The sequence below is a fragment of the Mesoplodon bidens genome (genome assembly GCF_964165515.1).
Source record: "Mesoplodon bidens genome assembly, chromosome: 5".
Taxonomy (NCBI): Eukaryota; Metazoa; Chordata; class Mammalia; order Artiodactyla; family Ziphiidae; genus Mesoplodon; species Mesoplodon bidens.
Genome location: NC_138161.1, coordinates 128,514,654 through 128,529,641, shown reverse-complemented (window position 1 = coordinate 128,529,641; position 14,988 = coordinate 128,514,654). Strand labels below are relative to the sequence as shown.

The 14,988-nt window shown below is 35.8% G+C and overlaps 1 protein-coding gene across 19 annotated transcripts in view; it reads left to right on the top strand.

Moving 5' to 3' along the window:
- The window catches only part of MBNL1 (muscleblind like splicing regulator 1), a 177,758-nt gene that overhangs the window by 57,230 nt on the left and 105,540 nt on the right, over window positions 1–14,988 (top strand). Inside the window, exon 1 of one of the 19 annotated variants that reach the window (XM_081234177.1) lies at window positions 7,160–7,285. The exons of the other annotated variants lie outside the window; for them this stretch is intronic. Coding sequence (XP_081090303.1) covers window positions 7,280–7,285 — 6 coding nt within the window. The 5' untranslated portion in view covers window positions 7,160–7,279. Of the gene's footprint in view, window positions 1–7,159; window positions 7,286–14,988 lie in introns of those variants that run through there. 19 annotated transcript variants of the gene reach the window in all.

The window sequence follows — 14,988 nt, the reverse complement described above, 5'->3', positions numbered from 1 at the left end:
GTTTCACTGCATTGTCGATCATTTCATAGCGCCATGATTTTGTTAGGGATTGCAAAATGGTGACTTTTAACTATATTATTCCTGCTGCATTTATTATCTGGAATTTTTCTGTAAAGAGCTTTTCCTTAGTACCTAATTGGCAACTCCACAATACAGTTTATAGCAAAAAGATGGAGAAACTGCATGACTTTTTATTTACCAATTTTCAGAATCAGACATTAACTTCTAATATAAGATCTAAATATAGTTATAGTATAGTTATTCAAAGGATTCTAACAGATTTTTACAAAATTTCCCTTGAGGAAATTCTTTGGATTATTGCTCCTAATCTTTTTTTTTGATGAATGCATTTTGGTAACATTACTTCCCATGGGAAGTTCCCTTTCCCTCCTTTTTTGTTTACCATAAATATACCTCTATGTGATTGAATCTATCCACTCAGAAGATATGTATTGATCATCTTTTTCTCTGGTAACACCGTGCTAGGCTAGCTACTAGGGGTGTAGACACTAGCCCTGCTTTTTCACAGAATATATACTTTGCGTTTTTCTTCTACTCATAATATGATATGATTTAAAAAAATAAACATGTATATGAATCTGTTTCTGCTTACTATCATATTTGGTGTCCTATTTATACATTTTAATGAACAATATTTTTAGCTGATTTTAGAGACCCTGGCCCTGGTGTCTAATATAGGAACAATAAAGAGATTTCAAAGTTAAGTTGTGACTGCTGACCCAAAGAAAAATGAAGTATCTCCATACAGGGCACTGTATGTGACAAATGAGGAAGTTTTAATTTTTATTATTTGGAAAGGTAAGAAGAGGGAGTAATGGGGACCTCCCCCAGACAAAAGTGAGTGGTAAGATCCTGTGCTATTTTAATATAAGCAAATATTTGAACTTAATTTGACTTCTATTTTCAGGAACCGAGGGTAACATTTTATGGCTGTCTTTATCTCCTATAATTAAAATGTGTTTTGTCAGGATTTTTTAAGGCATTTTTGGATTTTAGAAAACACACAACTTCTAAAGCTTTGTGAACATCTTCTTGTAGGAATAGCCAGTGTAAATGGGACTAGTAAGACACTCCTTTCTCTAAGGGATTCTGTGACTGTGAGATAGTGAATATGATTTAATGTTGAATTCACCAGAAGAATGTATTATGTAAACCTGAGGCTATAATTTATATTGTTTTGTTAGACATGTGATACTAATGTTGTAAAATTTTAGATTATATTATTTAAATGAGCATTGTAATTCTAAAACTCTTCTCAGATCTACTCTTTTACTCATGTTCAGACAGTATGAGATAGCTGTTATGATTATTTGAAATTAGGGTAAAAGGCAGACTCCTGGCATATCATTAAAAGTATTTTTTGCAGTTGAAAATCAGAAAGAGAGAGAAATTTTACATTCTGCTTATGAGTCTATGCTAATGTGTTTTATGATGTTATGGAGACGTGTGGGGAGGCAAGAGATTGCTAAAAGCAGTGATATTAGGTTTGCTTTCTAGCACCTACCTTATCAGGAAATTTGAAAGGAAACAAAAAACTAAGCCCTTTCATTGTGATATCTGGTAACTGAAGATTAAGCTGACTTGACTTTGAAGATCAAAATTGCTGTTTATATTATGTCAATTGAAAGAATAGTTGCATTTTTGACTTGAGGAAATAGCTTAATCTGAATAGCACGAAAGTTGACCAAAAAGTCTGCTCATCCATAAATATTGACTGTTTTAATCTGTAGAAAATGGAAGGCTAGCAACAAGGATATAGTAGTAAACTTCTAAAAGGAGTTGGTGAAAAGTAAATGTTACGCAACATGAAAAGAATACCAGGGGAAAAATTGACAGAGTAGAATAACAGGAAGATTAGTCATTTCTGGAAGGAAAAAAAAAGTGGGGAGCGGGGGAAGAAATACTTTAAACAGGAAGGTGGAACTGGAAGTACCAGTGGTAACAAACAGGAGCTCATTAGAGGGCGAAACTGGGCTTTAAAAAAAAAGGGATAATACTGGTCGCATGTAATTACAACATATAGTCTTTATGTTAACAACAAACAAAAACACAAGTGGGGAAATTTTTCTGTTAGGGATTAAGAGAACCCTGTAGAAATAAAAGAATGATGTTTACTCCTTGGCTGAGCTCACTTGGCTTAGGTCAGACAGCACTGTCCAAGTGCATAAAGAAAATGGCTTTCTTTTAAAACAAACAAATGTTCTACTGTTTTCAAGTGTTGGGCAAAATAAAAGCATTCTGGACATATTAAAATATATAAGCTACTTGGTTTGAAATAATTTTCACTTATATATTTACTTATCTGAAGTAAACAGTAAACTGAAGGAGTAGCCATCTCCAAATACTTTAAGAATTATTTCTATAAATTCTCGAAAGTATAAATTTTAACACTATATATCAAATGAAATATATATAACAGTCCCTATGACAGAAAACAGGAAAACCACAAGTGTGCGCGCGCGTGCACGTGTGTGTGTGTTGGTGAAATCCTATTAATCCCTAATTTCTATTAGGGGCATTCATGGAACAGCTTTTGTTGGACACATTTTTCAACCTCTCTGAGTGTTCTCACCTGTCAAAGGGGAATAATAATACACCTGCCTCAGAGTTGTGTAATGAGGATTAAATGCACTGGTAGACACAGACCCGGAAGTGGCATTTTGTTTTTCTAATTTTAATCCTGTGTCCATATATTGAACACAGGCTTGTGTGACGCATTTCCAACTAACCAACTAACACATGGGAAGATGTACAATTGCAGTAGAAGCTCTTACTGATGCCTTGATACTTAAAATGTCATATGATAGGTTACAAATGTATCTATACTTGACAAATATGACACTGTTACTTCCCTTGGCCATTCCTTAGTAACTACAGTAAACAATAAATTACATAAAAATTACTGAGAAAGTAGATATCTCTAAGGTTATATAAGCAGGGCATCAGGACAAAATTTGCTTATTCTCCTATATGGAAAAAATATGCTGTTATTATTAAAATGCAGAAAATGGCTTATGTATATTGAAATAAAGGTATCAAATTAATATAATTTAGAGACCCAAGAGTACTGTTATTTTATGCAACTATATGGGATGTATTCTGTATCATTGCATTCATAGGAATGCGTTATACAGTCAGGTAAGCATTTCCTGTTGATTTTATGATAAATTGCAATATTTTCATGGCACATGTGCACATACTTCCTGAGGTAAATTCTAATTCCAGCACAAAATAACCAGTTTGCATTAACACCAAATACTGCTAAAAAGTTCTCTCTCTTTCTCCCTCTCTCCTCTCTACCTTTCTCTTCTCTCCTCCCTCTCTCCCCCTCTCCACCCTTACCCACACAAATGTAGACACTCCACACACACACACACACACACACACACACACACACACACACACACACACACACACTCTCTCTCTCTCTCTCTCTCTCTCTCTCTCTCTCTCTCTCTCTCTCTCCCAGGCATAACTGCATAGGAAATGTTTATTTTCCAAACTCCAGAAAACAAACCTTATCTCAAACACTGAAACTCCTTCCTTTTCCTGGTTTGGAAACACTAAGTCATACTTGTAGATTTTCTTTAGCCAGCATTTAGGTTTATTTAAAGCATAAAGTTGTGAGGACAAAATGACTCAGAAATTTGTAATGCACAATTAAAGCTTTTCACTTTTAGATCACCAGTTCACATCTAGCCGACTTAGTGTTAGTTAAGGATTGGTTACAGTTGGTGCATTGTTTAGTTTCCAGAAGAAGCTGGGAAGCTCACTGCAACTCCTCCTGTTCTGATCTGTGAACGGGCTAGAATTGATGCTTATTAACATATTTCTTTGTAGATAAAGCCAAGTTCAAGGAATTAAATAAAAGAGAGTAGACCCAGTAGGAGTTGATGAATAAGAAGCAGTTAATTTATTCATCTACAAATATAATGTCTATTGACTGATATCTTTCTAAAAGTAGTGTATTAAAATGATCAGAATCATATTTCTGTGTTTTTAATTACAGCATCATTAACAGCAAGAAGTAAGAACTGTAACTTCAATAGATAAGTCAAACAATGAATATATACATATATATGCTCGTATAAAATTTGGACAACTTCATAAATGAGTCATGATCTTCCTAGTCTATCACTTAGTAGTGCCAAGGTCATAAAATTATTTGTTATGCTCTGCCTTATGTAAAAGCCTATGGAATTATTTTTTTTTTCTCACCCCAAAAATTCCAGAATGTGTTTTTGAAACATTTTTGAATAGCTTTTGTGTTAATTCAGTGTTAACATTGGACACTGAGATAAATTTAGATCTTGGTGTCAGCCAGAGTAAATCAAGCTTATGTGGGTACAGTATGTAATACCACTTCCCAAGGAATTATACAGAGAAGGCAGTTGTCTAGAAATGGGGTAAGGAATTGTCATCTTCCTCCTATGGAAACTTTTGATTGTAAAAATAATTGAGAGTAAATAGACTCCAGTGCATCACCTCAAGCTATGCCACATGGGTATGTAAATTTCTCTCTGCTAAATGTCACCAAATGGCTGCATTTCTTACAGCTGGTGGCTAAATTCTGACAGAGGATAGACACCTTTACCATAACTGTTTTTTCTCTCTGAACTTTTCATGGATTCTCATGGTAATTTATGTCAGGTTAAAGCCAAAAAAGCTAAAGCTAGCCAAAATTCATCCTGAGAGTTAGGCTTTGCTGCTACATTAAAGACATAGCTTGGTCTCAGTATTCTTCATTGGTTTTTTCAGACTTACACTTGGGACCCTAGGTGCTTGATTTGAGTTGTCTGACATTCCCCAGATGGCTTTGTGTCCTTAAGAACTAATTCAAAGAAGGTCATTTCAGCTGCTGAATATTCAAGGAAGTGTTTTGGTGCAAGGTTCATTGCAGCCAGCATCTCAAGGGATGAACCTTGGATTTCTGAAGCTTCCTCTAAGCTCACAATTATTGTCTTGGCCCTGCACATAATTACATTTATTTGCCAATGATGGGAATAAAATATAAATATGACCGTCAGCAATGGTAATTCCCCAAAACAGAATGACTGACACTGTGATGATAATAATGTTACTGTCCTGTTAGTGCCTCTGAAGATACGATATATTGGAATAAAATGTGAAAGCTGAATTTGCCCTTGACTTTTTAAAATCTGAGAATCACATAAAATATTTGCTAATTCCTTAAGTTAGTAAGCATCATGAAGGAAAATGATAGAATTGTGTATTGTATAAGCTCATGTACTTTATACATATGTTTTTGAAAAGAGACGGGACAGCAGATCCTCCTTCCACCAGGGTTCTGGCCAGACCTGACTTTTTTTTTTTTTTTTTGCGGTACGCGGACCTCTCACTGCTGTGGCCTCTCCCGTTGCGGAGCACAGGCTCCGGACGCGCAGGCCCAGCGGCCATGGCTCACGGGCCCGGCTGCTCCGCGGCACGCGGGACCCTCCCGGACCGGGGCACAAACCCGTGTCCCCTGCATCAGCAGGTGGACTCTCAACCACTGCGCCACCAGGGAAGCCCGACCTGACATTTCTTATCCCCTTTCTTTAAGAGTCTAACGTGCAGTCAGCTTTCAGGAGGCAGTAGAGGGTAGGTGTAGGCACAAAACCACAATTTCAGGCGCTGCATTCCCTGGGTCCAAAGTTTCCATTTGCTGCTTAGTAGTCCTATGACCTTTGGCGACTTCCTTAACATTCTTACCCCACTAAAGAGGAGTGTATTTACCTCACTGGATTGTTTTGAATCTTGAAGAAATTAATACATGCAAAGGACTTATGGAATTTTAGGGCACACAATAAGTACTGTATACACATTAGCTATTTAGGTAAACTTGCAGTACAGAAATAAATGAAAACCAGCACTGAGGCTGCAGTTTTAACAAGATGTTTAAGAGCTCCAGGTCTGGAACTGTGCAACCTGGGTTCAAATCACTTTCGAGCCCTGTGACCTTAAACTTGTGACATAACTTGACTGAGCCTCAGTTTTCTCATTTGCAAAATGGGGCCGTAATAATACCTGATCTGCAGTTGCTGTGAAGATTAAACGGGATAACACATGTAAAGTACTGAGTGCCTGGCACTACTTGAGTATGTGATATGTGTTAACTGCTGTTCTGATTTTTATTTTGATGTTGAAGTGAACACATGAAGTATTAATACACGAGCAACGTGTCATACTCAGAATCTGTGTATGTAGGGTTTCAGTTTTGCTAATGAGAATTGTTACTTTCTACCGTGCAGAGAACACATGCCTTGGAGTTTATAATTATTTTCTAATTATTAGGAAAATAATAATCTGGTTTTCACTTATCCTTTGTTGGACTGTTTAGATTTTTTAAAAAAAATCTGTAGATGCTTTTTTTAACCTGTAGGATTTGAGTTCTGGATGAATCAGTTAAGTAAAGTAAATGCTTTGTTGGTGATGTTACCTTCTCTTTGTCCAGCCATATTCTAGCCACTCATTAAGTTGAACACCCCTGGGAAGAAAAGCAACTCATCAATAACATCAAAAAGGGAGTGAAAGATAGAGGCAGAGAAGACGTTGCTTCTGTAAAATAAAGTTCATGAGACCTGATATTTCGCCATCTGTTGGGAGTGTTGTAAAGATTATGAAAACATTAGCATTTGTAAAACGTGATTCTGTGCCAGGAAGGCAGATCGAATATTATGAAAGAAATGACCAAAATTGCATGATGGCATTTGTTTCATATGGTAACATCCGTTTTTTCATTAACAGGAAATTTTAGGGCAGTCTGCCTGCTTCTTAGGAGTGGGAAAGGTGAATGAAAATTTAAAAAGGTTTCATCAAGGCTTCCTTATGATAAAGTAAATCTTTAAGAATGTTTTCCATAGAATTAGAAACTTAGAATTTCATAGTAACAGTGTATTTATCACCTTGTTTGGGGAGCAGACTTAAAGCATGATCACAGGAAAACACCTGTTTTGACACACTGTGGGGAAGGTGCAAACATACGGGCAAACTCTGTCTAGGTGTAGAGTATACAAGAGTGCTTTGGCTAGCATCCTGCAAGGAGTTGGGTCTCAACGGTCTGCTTCTGCTGCTGCTGCTGCTGCTAATATTGCTGGGAAGGAAAAGTGGCTGACCTGGCATATCCTTTACTCTTGGTGCTGCAGCAGTCACTCAGGAAATGTGGTTTAAGGGAACCTTCTGGATCCTTTTCATGGCACCATGGCAAGAAGAAGCCGTATCTTATCTATTGAAGATAAAGCATGGAGTTGGCTAATGGATGCTGGTGAGTGACTAAGGCAACTGGGGAGCCAGTTTACTAAGATACCTTTGGGCAGGTTCGCTCTCTCAAGGACTGAGGTGGCGTCCATGGGAAAATGGCATCTGATAATCTGAATATCAGAACATTGTTTTAGAAAGGAATCATAGTTTTAACACTGGTGACCTGATCTGTGATCCTGTGTATGTTCCGTAAATAAACATATTTATTTCTAGCTTTACTACCTGAAGATACTAATCCTGAAGTTTGTTAGCTAGCTCAGTATATGGAGTATAGTTTCCCATGTAATTTCTCAGGCAGTATTTAATCTTCATTCTTGTTTTTCACTTGACCCACAGTGATTAAAAAAAAAAAAAGACTTTCTAGTATATGAAAGCAATTATTTTCCCTTTCAATTCTAAATGAGCCCCTCCTTTTTTTTCAGCACAACAGAGTATAGAATTTTAAATTAAGAGATTGTTTAATACACAAATTCTTGCCAGGAATATTCTTTTCAATTCAAGATAATTATGTAAGCAAATTAGTAAGATATTGTTTATATTAGTCAGATGGTTGCACAGGATGAATCTTTGACATTAGCAATAAAGAAACTTCATTGCTAATGTATTTATCTACCAACACAAGGTATAATAGTTTCCTCGAGCAAGTTTCTTCATTGGTAAAACAAATAATTTGAATGAGCTCTCTCAATTTTCCTCACTCCAAAATATTTTCCTCTAAAATTTCCTTATCCCAAAGCAGCAGCCATTTGTGATAAGCCTACTATGAGATTTGAAATACATACATATCTCTTCCACCTTATAATTTATAACAGAGATGAATATGTGCCAATTTATAGTTCACCTGTGTCTTTCATTAAAAGATTGGAAGATGCAGAAATATCAAGTTTTCCATAGAGGTATAGACCAAGTTTTTCTAGAATAATTAATCTATGATTAATAGGTATTCCATGAAAAATGTTGACAATCAAGTTTAGGAATTTTCAGGAGCATAATAAAGGTTCTGACAAGCCATGTAAGAAGACCCCTGTTTAACTTTAATTTTTAAGAACTCTATTTGACCATAACCCGCCTCCACCCCCACCCCTACCCCCATGCTTCTGAGAAGTGCCTTTTCACATGTGGCACCACTATTCAGCCAGTAAATACGTACTGAGCCCCTACTATGTTGCCAGGTTAACTAGGTGCAGGGATACAGTTGTAGGCACCTTTGTCAAAAATTTCTCCCTTTGTGATGCTTAACAACAGAGAAACACTGATTTAGATTATCTCATTACTTTAGGAAGATAGTTTAGTAGCAATGTAATGTTTATTTTTAAAAAGCTAGCACCGATTTTTTCTATTTTCACTGACAATCCTGACATACCATTCTGTCTGAAGAGCTTTATAATTGAATGGACTCCACCATTTCAACTGGCAACATTAATTCAGTCTCTTATCTTCTCTTCCACATTTTCTTGTTTGTATGTTTTAGTTTTTGTTGTTTAGATTGTTGAAACTGATTTTCATGAGTGAGCTTGAGAACAGAGGTCAGAAAACAAACTGTAATTGATTTTTTAACGTATTATTTAAAGTCAGACTTATTACACTAAAAAAAAAGCTCAGCTTCCATTTAGTTTCTACCATAGGGACTCCATCTTTCGTTATGCAGACCTATCATTGACATGATTGTGTTTTAAAAAATTAAGTGTTAGTTCAAACCAACATCTACACTTAGGCACCGTTTATACAGTAAAAGTATTTTTAAAGGGAAATTCAGATTCCTCATCCTCTTATAAAATCTCAATTCTCTCAAATTTAAAATACTAGCTGCCTGGGCAGTACTTACTATTTTGTAGTTTAAGGATTATTTCATTTTATAAAAATATCTGACCCATAGCGACTTCCTGGACATAAGTGAGTTCGCCCAAGCAAGAGATGCTTTTATTGTACAGGTTATTAACATAATATATACAACATAACATAACCACATGTATATGAGGTGAGGGATGGAAGTCAACCTTTCCCAACACTCGTTATTTGAGTTATTTGACACCAAGTAAAATAGATTATTATTACTGTTCTAGTTAACCTGAACTTAATATATATGTTAAGTAAATACCTGAAATCAAGAATTACGCACACAGAATGGCCATTAGGCAGTAAAGTTTCTTTTCATTTCACTCTAAAACAATATAAAATACCATGCATGGTTAATTTGCTTCTAGTCTTGAAAAAGTGACAGTTCCTAAATGAGCCTGATCGTTTTAATTTTGATTCATATTAGGGATGATTAAAGTTCTGTCAGAGTTTATATTTGGTCCCTGGCTTGATTTTACCCAGCTCATTAAAGCAAAATTGTCTTAGGGTCTGTCTCTTGTAGCTGTTTAATACTTAATATTCAGCTGGCTCCTCAAGATAAGTTCCTGAGGGTTTGTGAGAAGTTGAAGAGCTGTGAATAGCGGTTAACAAGCTATAAGCATCTCCATGGAAAATAGAACCTCGTGAAGCCCAGATTTAGGAGAATCTTAGTGAGTAGTTATCTGACAATGCATTAAAACCTAATAAGTTAATCTCATTTTTCTTTCTTCCTCCTTTTTTTTCTCTTTTTTTTCCATCTCTCCATCTACTCATCTCTGAACACTCTATGTCCATTTCCTTTTCTTCTTCATATTCTTCCTTCTCTCATCTCATGAACTCCTTCCGTCTCCCTCATCTGATCGTAATAGAAAGTGATGTATTTGATAAAACGTGTGTTGTATTTAAAAAACAGTTTTAATGATTTCTCCATTTAAAAATCAACTGAGTTTAACCTTCTCTCTGTCTTTTCATTTTCTCCTCCCACAATGGACAAGTTTGCCTTTTAGCTTCTGTTGCCTTGTGGATCAGCACTCTGTGACTTTTTATATTTGTCAATTCCCTTATCTTAATGTAAATATTATAGTGATGGGATTTAGGAATTTTATGCCACTTATTAGATTTTTAACCTCAAATCTAGTAGGCATACTATAATATGTCTTCCTTACTTTTCTTTCTAGAACTAGAGCTCCATATCCCCCCTCAACTGTGTTTTTCGCTGTCTGTGGGATGCTAGAATGGCCTACCTCCATGTATTTTGTTGCATTTTGCCATTGCTTCTTGTGTTCTGTCGGGGAATTTTGATGATTCTTTTCAAGTGCCACTTGAGCTCTCTGCTAGTTGTTCCCGTTCCCTTGTTCTCTTAGGGTCTCGTGCTGTGTGGTCATGTCTCCACTTCCTTGGCTCTGTCCAGTGACAGACCCTTGGGTTCCCTGATGGCTGCCTCTAAACCCTTGTGAGGGCGGGAATATTCCTCCCCCTGCTGCTACGATTGAGCGCCCTGTGCGTGCTGGGTACCACATTGCCCTCTACACTTGCTTTCAGTTGTTAAGGCTTCCCAAGCTTTGGCTGTGGCTCAGTGATCCTGCTGTCAAAACCCTGAAGCTTTCCTAGCCTCGACACTCAGTGGTAGCAGCAGGTGTTGGGATTTCTTCAAGCCCCTAAGACCCTGGGAGCAACAGAATGGCCGTTTGACATAGACCTCAGGAGTTTTCAAAGCACCAAGAAACCTCTCCAGAAGGTATGTAAAGGTAAGATACTGATTTCTCTAGGAAGCTGTTTTAGAAGCTAAAAAACCTACAGCCATTCATTTAACGTAGACTCCATAGCTAGAGTATCCTTGGGCAACTCTGTATCTGATGATAGAGCCAAAACAAAACACTTCTTTTAGGAATTTGGTGTGATAATCGCATTTCTCTTTGATTTTATCTAGATTAAATTTGGCATTGAATAGATTTTTAAAAATATTTTTTCCATTCTTTGAAGTGGAATTCATGAAGCACCTTTTGGCTTTGTGTATCTTGTCAGAAGAATCTTGCTGAGAATTGAAACAGTTAAAAATAAATTAGAAATTATTTATTTTTCCAAATGCCTGTATTTTATTTACCTCTCCATTCATGTTTAAAACCAGAAACAAACATGAAATGATTATATCCTCAAATTCTTCAAACTCACATTCCTATGTCCATAGTTAATTCAGAAGGAATGGGGAAGGCAGCTCAGATCTTGGTAGTGCTAGAATACGTTATTGTCCGTTGTCAAAAATACTGCTTGGCATTCTAAATATAGCAGTCTCTTTTCTTTTAGGATTTAAGTTCAGGTTTTGTTGTTTTTTTCTTTTAAAGGGGATTATTTCCCTGCGCCTGTTTCTTGGGGGAAAAATTTTATTCCATTTGCATGTAAAAACCAGGATGAAAGGTGCACATGGGGTGTTGGTGTGTGTCTGTGAGGGCTGGGAGGGAGCACAGCAGCATCTCAGAGTGAAGGACCCAAATCATCTCTTCAGCATGAATAGCTTTTGTGGCAACTGTTACTTATTTATAACCTTTATTCTTTACTCTGCCTCCATTCATAGACATTATTCTGGGAAGTGTTATTAACACACCTCTTCTAATATGAGATCTTTGGCGGCCTTACTATCAATTCATGTCTTCTTTTTTCTCCCTTTGTTTTCTTTTCAATAAGGACTTAATCTCTTAATGATTCCCTATGGTTGGAATCAAGGCTATTACTAGCTTACTGTCACCTTGAAACACTTTCATCTCAATAACCAAAAATATAACAGGTTTTAAAAATGAAAAAGAAGAATGTTGACTAATAGCTGTACAAAACGAAAATGAAGATTTATCTTTGATAGTGCTTATTTTAGCATGCTTATTTTTAAAACTAAAAGATGTTCAACAAAGCATTTTATTTACACTTGCAAATATCCAAGTTTTATTCCCTCTAGACCTCGAAGCATAAGTAAATGGAATGCTTTGCTGTCTTTCTAGTGCATCAAATTGAGTAATTGATTTCATATGTAAAAGTAGAAAAGGGAAATTTTAATACTTTGATTCTTAACATTTATAATGCGTTTACTGTTTTAAAAAATGTATGGTACAGTCTCAAGGTAGGAGTTTGCATTATTCTCAAGTTGGCTTGTAGAGTGCTTTTTCCCTGTTTTATTTATCTAGAATTCTTATATTCTTCTGGGACAAGAAATGAAACAGAATATGTATATGTATATATATATATATATATATATATATAGTTACATATAGATAACATTTTATATATATATATAATTTTAAAATGATTTAATTAAGTGTTAAGACAGAATGATAGATTGAACTTATGGCCATTTATAAAATTACCTTACAATTTTAAAATTACTTTAAAAATATTTTTAGTGGAGCACAATTAATGATATTCATTGTATTTAATGTTCAATGGAGAAAGTAACTTCATATAAGCAGGACACAATATAGTAATATCGATAGTTTAGTGATGACTTTTTTAAGGCCTATAGAAAATGTACATATCATAAAATAGCGGTACCATGAAGATCTTAGCAGCTAGCTGAATAGAATAAGTAATAGTAATAAGTAAATACATAGAATAAATAATAGAGTGACTTTTTTGGCAATAAGGAAACAGAGGACCAGTAATCCACAGTTTCTTAAGCCCAGAGCCAAGACCAGAATCCAAGTCACTGAATTCTAACCCAGTGCATTTGCCTCTATGTGATTCTGTTTCTTAAACTTTCAATACATTTGAGGGGCCAGTTTGCCAGTGTCAGCAGAGCAGTGAATGGATTCTAGGAATTGAAGAGATGTTCTTCAGTATTAAGAGTTTCTGAGCATGGCTGATAAACATGGGCTCACTTCCACAATGTAGCATGATTGAGGCCTTTAGAATGTCTTTATTTCTTGTCTTGTTTAGTGTGGCTTTCATTATATTAGGATTTTGAAAAGTACATTGGAAGGATCATTAAAATATTTTAGTTTGATGAGAGTATAGAACTTCTGGCATGTCATTTATTTCAGTTTATGATCATGTAAATTTGGCAATTTTCTGAAAATTTAAATTCTTAGAGTTGAAAAGATTGTTCAAGTATAGGCAGTATATTTTCTGCTTCTAAGCAGAAATTTTAATTGGCTTTCATTGCTTCCAAAATTAAAAAATTCCTCAACTTGTATTTTTAAAGATACCTGTTTATTTGTGGTATCATAAAAGTGGAAAGAATGCACATTCTCTGTAATACAATAATTATATTTGTGTGAAATTATTTGATATATTTATTAATTAAATGCATTCTGGTTGTCTGACTTGGAATATATTACTTCAAAATCCAAATTCTCCTTGACTTTACCATATAGCTATCATCACTTAATAAGACCATGCTTAGGCTCCTTTAATGTGGTTCTTGGGGAGGTATAATTGTAATCCAGTCCCTTTGCTTGATGCCCAAGATGCTCACTATCCAAGATGGACCTAGGAGAAAAATGTGTACAAAACTAAGAATATAAACTCTGAATTCTCTTTTTAGAAAGTTCAATTTGAAAAATACTTAAGCATTGGAGTCGTTTTGGAATGGGAGTTTGTAAAACTTAACTTTAGAAAAAAATACGAAGTACTTGTTCACTGGAAGTCTTAGAAGTCTTGGGCTAGTTCGCAAAATAAGGTCTGTTTAATCCCAGTCATAACGATCCCTAAGTATTCCTACCATCACTCAGCTCATAAGACTCATACCTCTCGATTCCCACTGGTTCCTATTTCCCATCTATTCCTTGTCCCTTCTTGGAGAGTATGAGAGTTGTTCAGACTGGTGGGCTACAAGCAGAACATTTATAAACGACATTGAGAAGTGTCAAATGTGAGCCTTTTATGATATATTTCCTTTGTTGTAACAAATAAATCAAGTTCACAGCCTCATTAGACGTACCCATATAGAAAAGAAAGAAAAAAACAGAGCTGCCCTTGGTTTGAGCAACTAAAAGAAGGGACAGATCTAGGGAATGATCCCCGATACTAACATTTTTGATACTTTAGGGGAGTTTTACACTGTTCATTATTCATTTTGTTGTGTGGAAATTAAAGTTTATCGCATTAGAATTATTCAAGATTAAGCTGTCTCTTTTGTTAATTGTAATTTATTGATTACCTGCTACCTCCAGTGCCATTACAATAATTATCTCATTTATTCTTCACAAAAATACCTGGAGGTATGTAGTGTTATTATTTTACCTTTACAGATTAGGAAACTGAGGCTGAGAGACGTTGAATAACCTGCCCAAGATATCATAACTGAATCCAAGGATTCAAACACAGGTTGTATGGCTCCAGTGTCCATACTCAGAGGTCCTATTCTTTGTCAATTCTGGCAGTGAGTGCTGCTTCCTAAATTCAGTACTGCCTCTTTTCATGACCTAGTGCCATCCAGGTGCTCTCTTCTAAACCTCCTCCCAACTCAGTCGGGTCTACGTTCCTCACTGGCTAGTTGACCTTGAACATGTTGCTTACTGTCTTCTTTCAGTCATAGTCACACTCGCTCTGAAATGTGAGGAAGATCTCCTTGTCTTTTTATGAAGATTTAATTTAATTATTTAATTTAATGAGATAGAGTATGCCAAGCACTTAGACGAGTGGCTAGCATAGAGAAAATAGCCAACAACTTGTCGATGCTGTGATGTAACTTTCTCAAGTTCATACAACTAGAATTCAGACCTAAGTCTGTCTGACTGGAAAACTAAACAAAACAAGAACCTATATACACACATATACACTTTCCACAAAGCAACAGCAATAACAACAGTAACCACAAAGCAAAAACTCATGCTTTCTCTGAACTCCGGCACTGTCTCGTCCCTAACCATACCTTTTATGATGAAT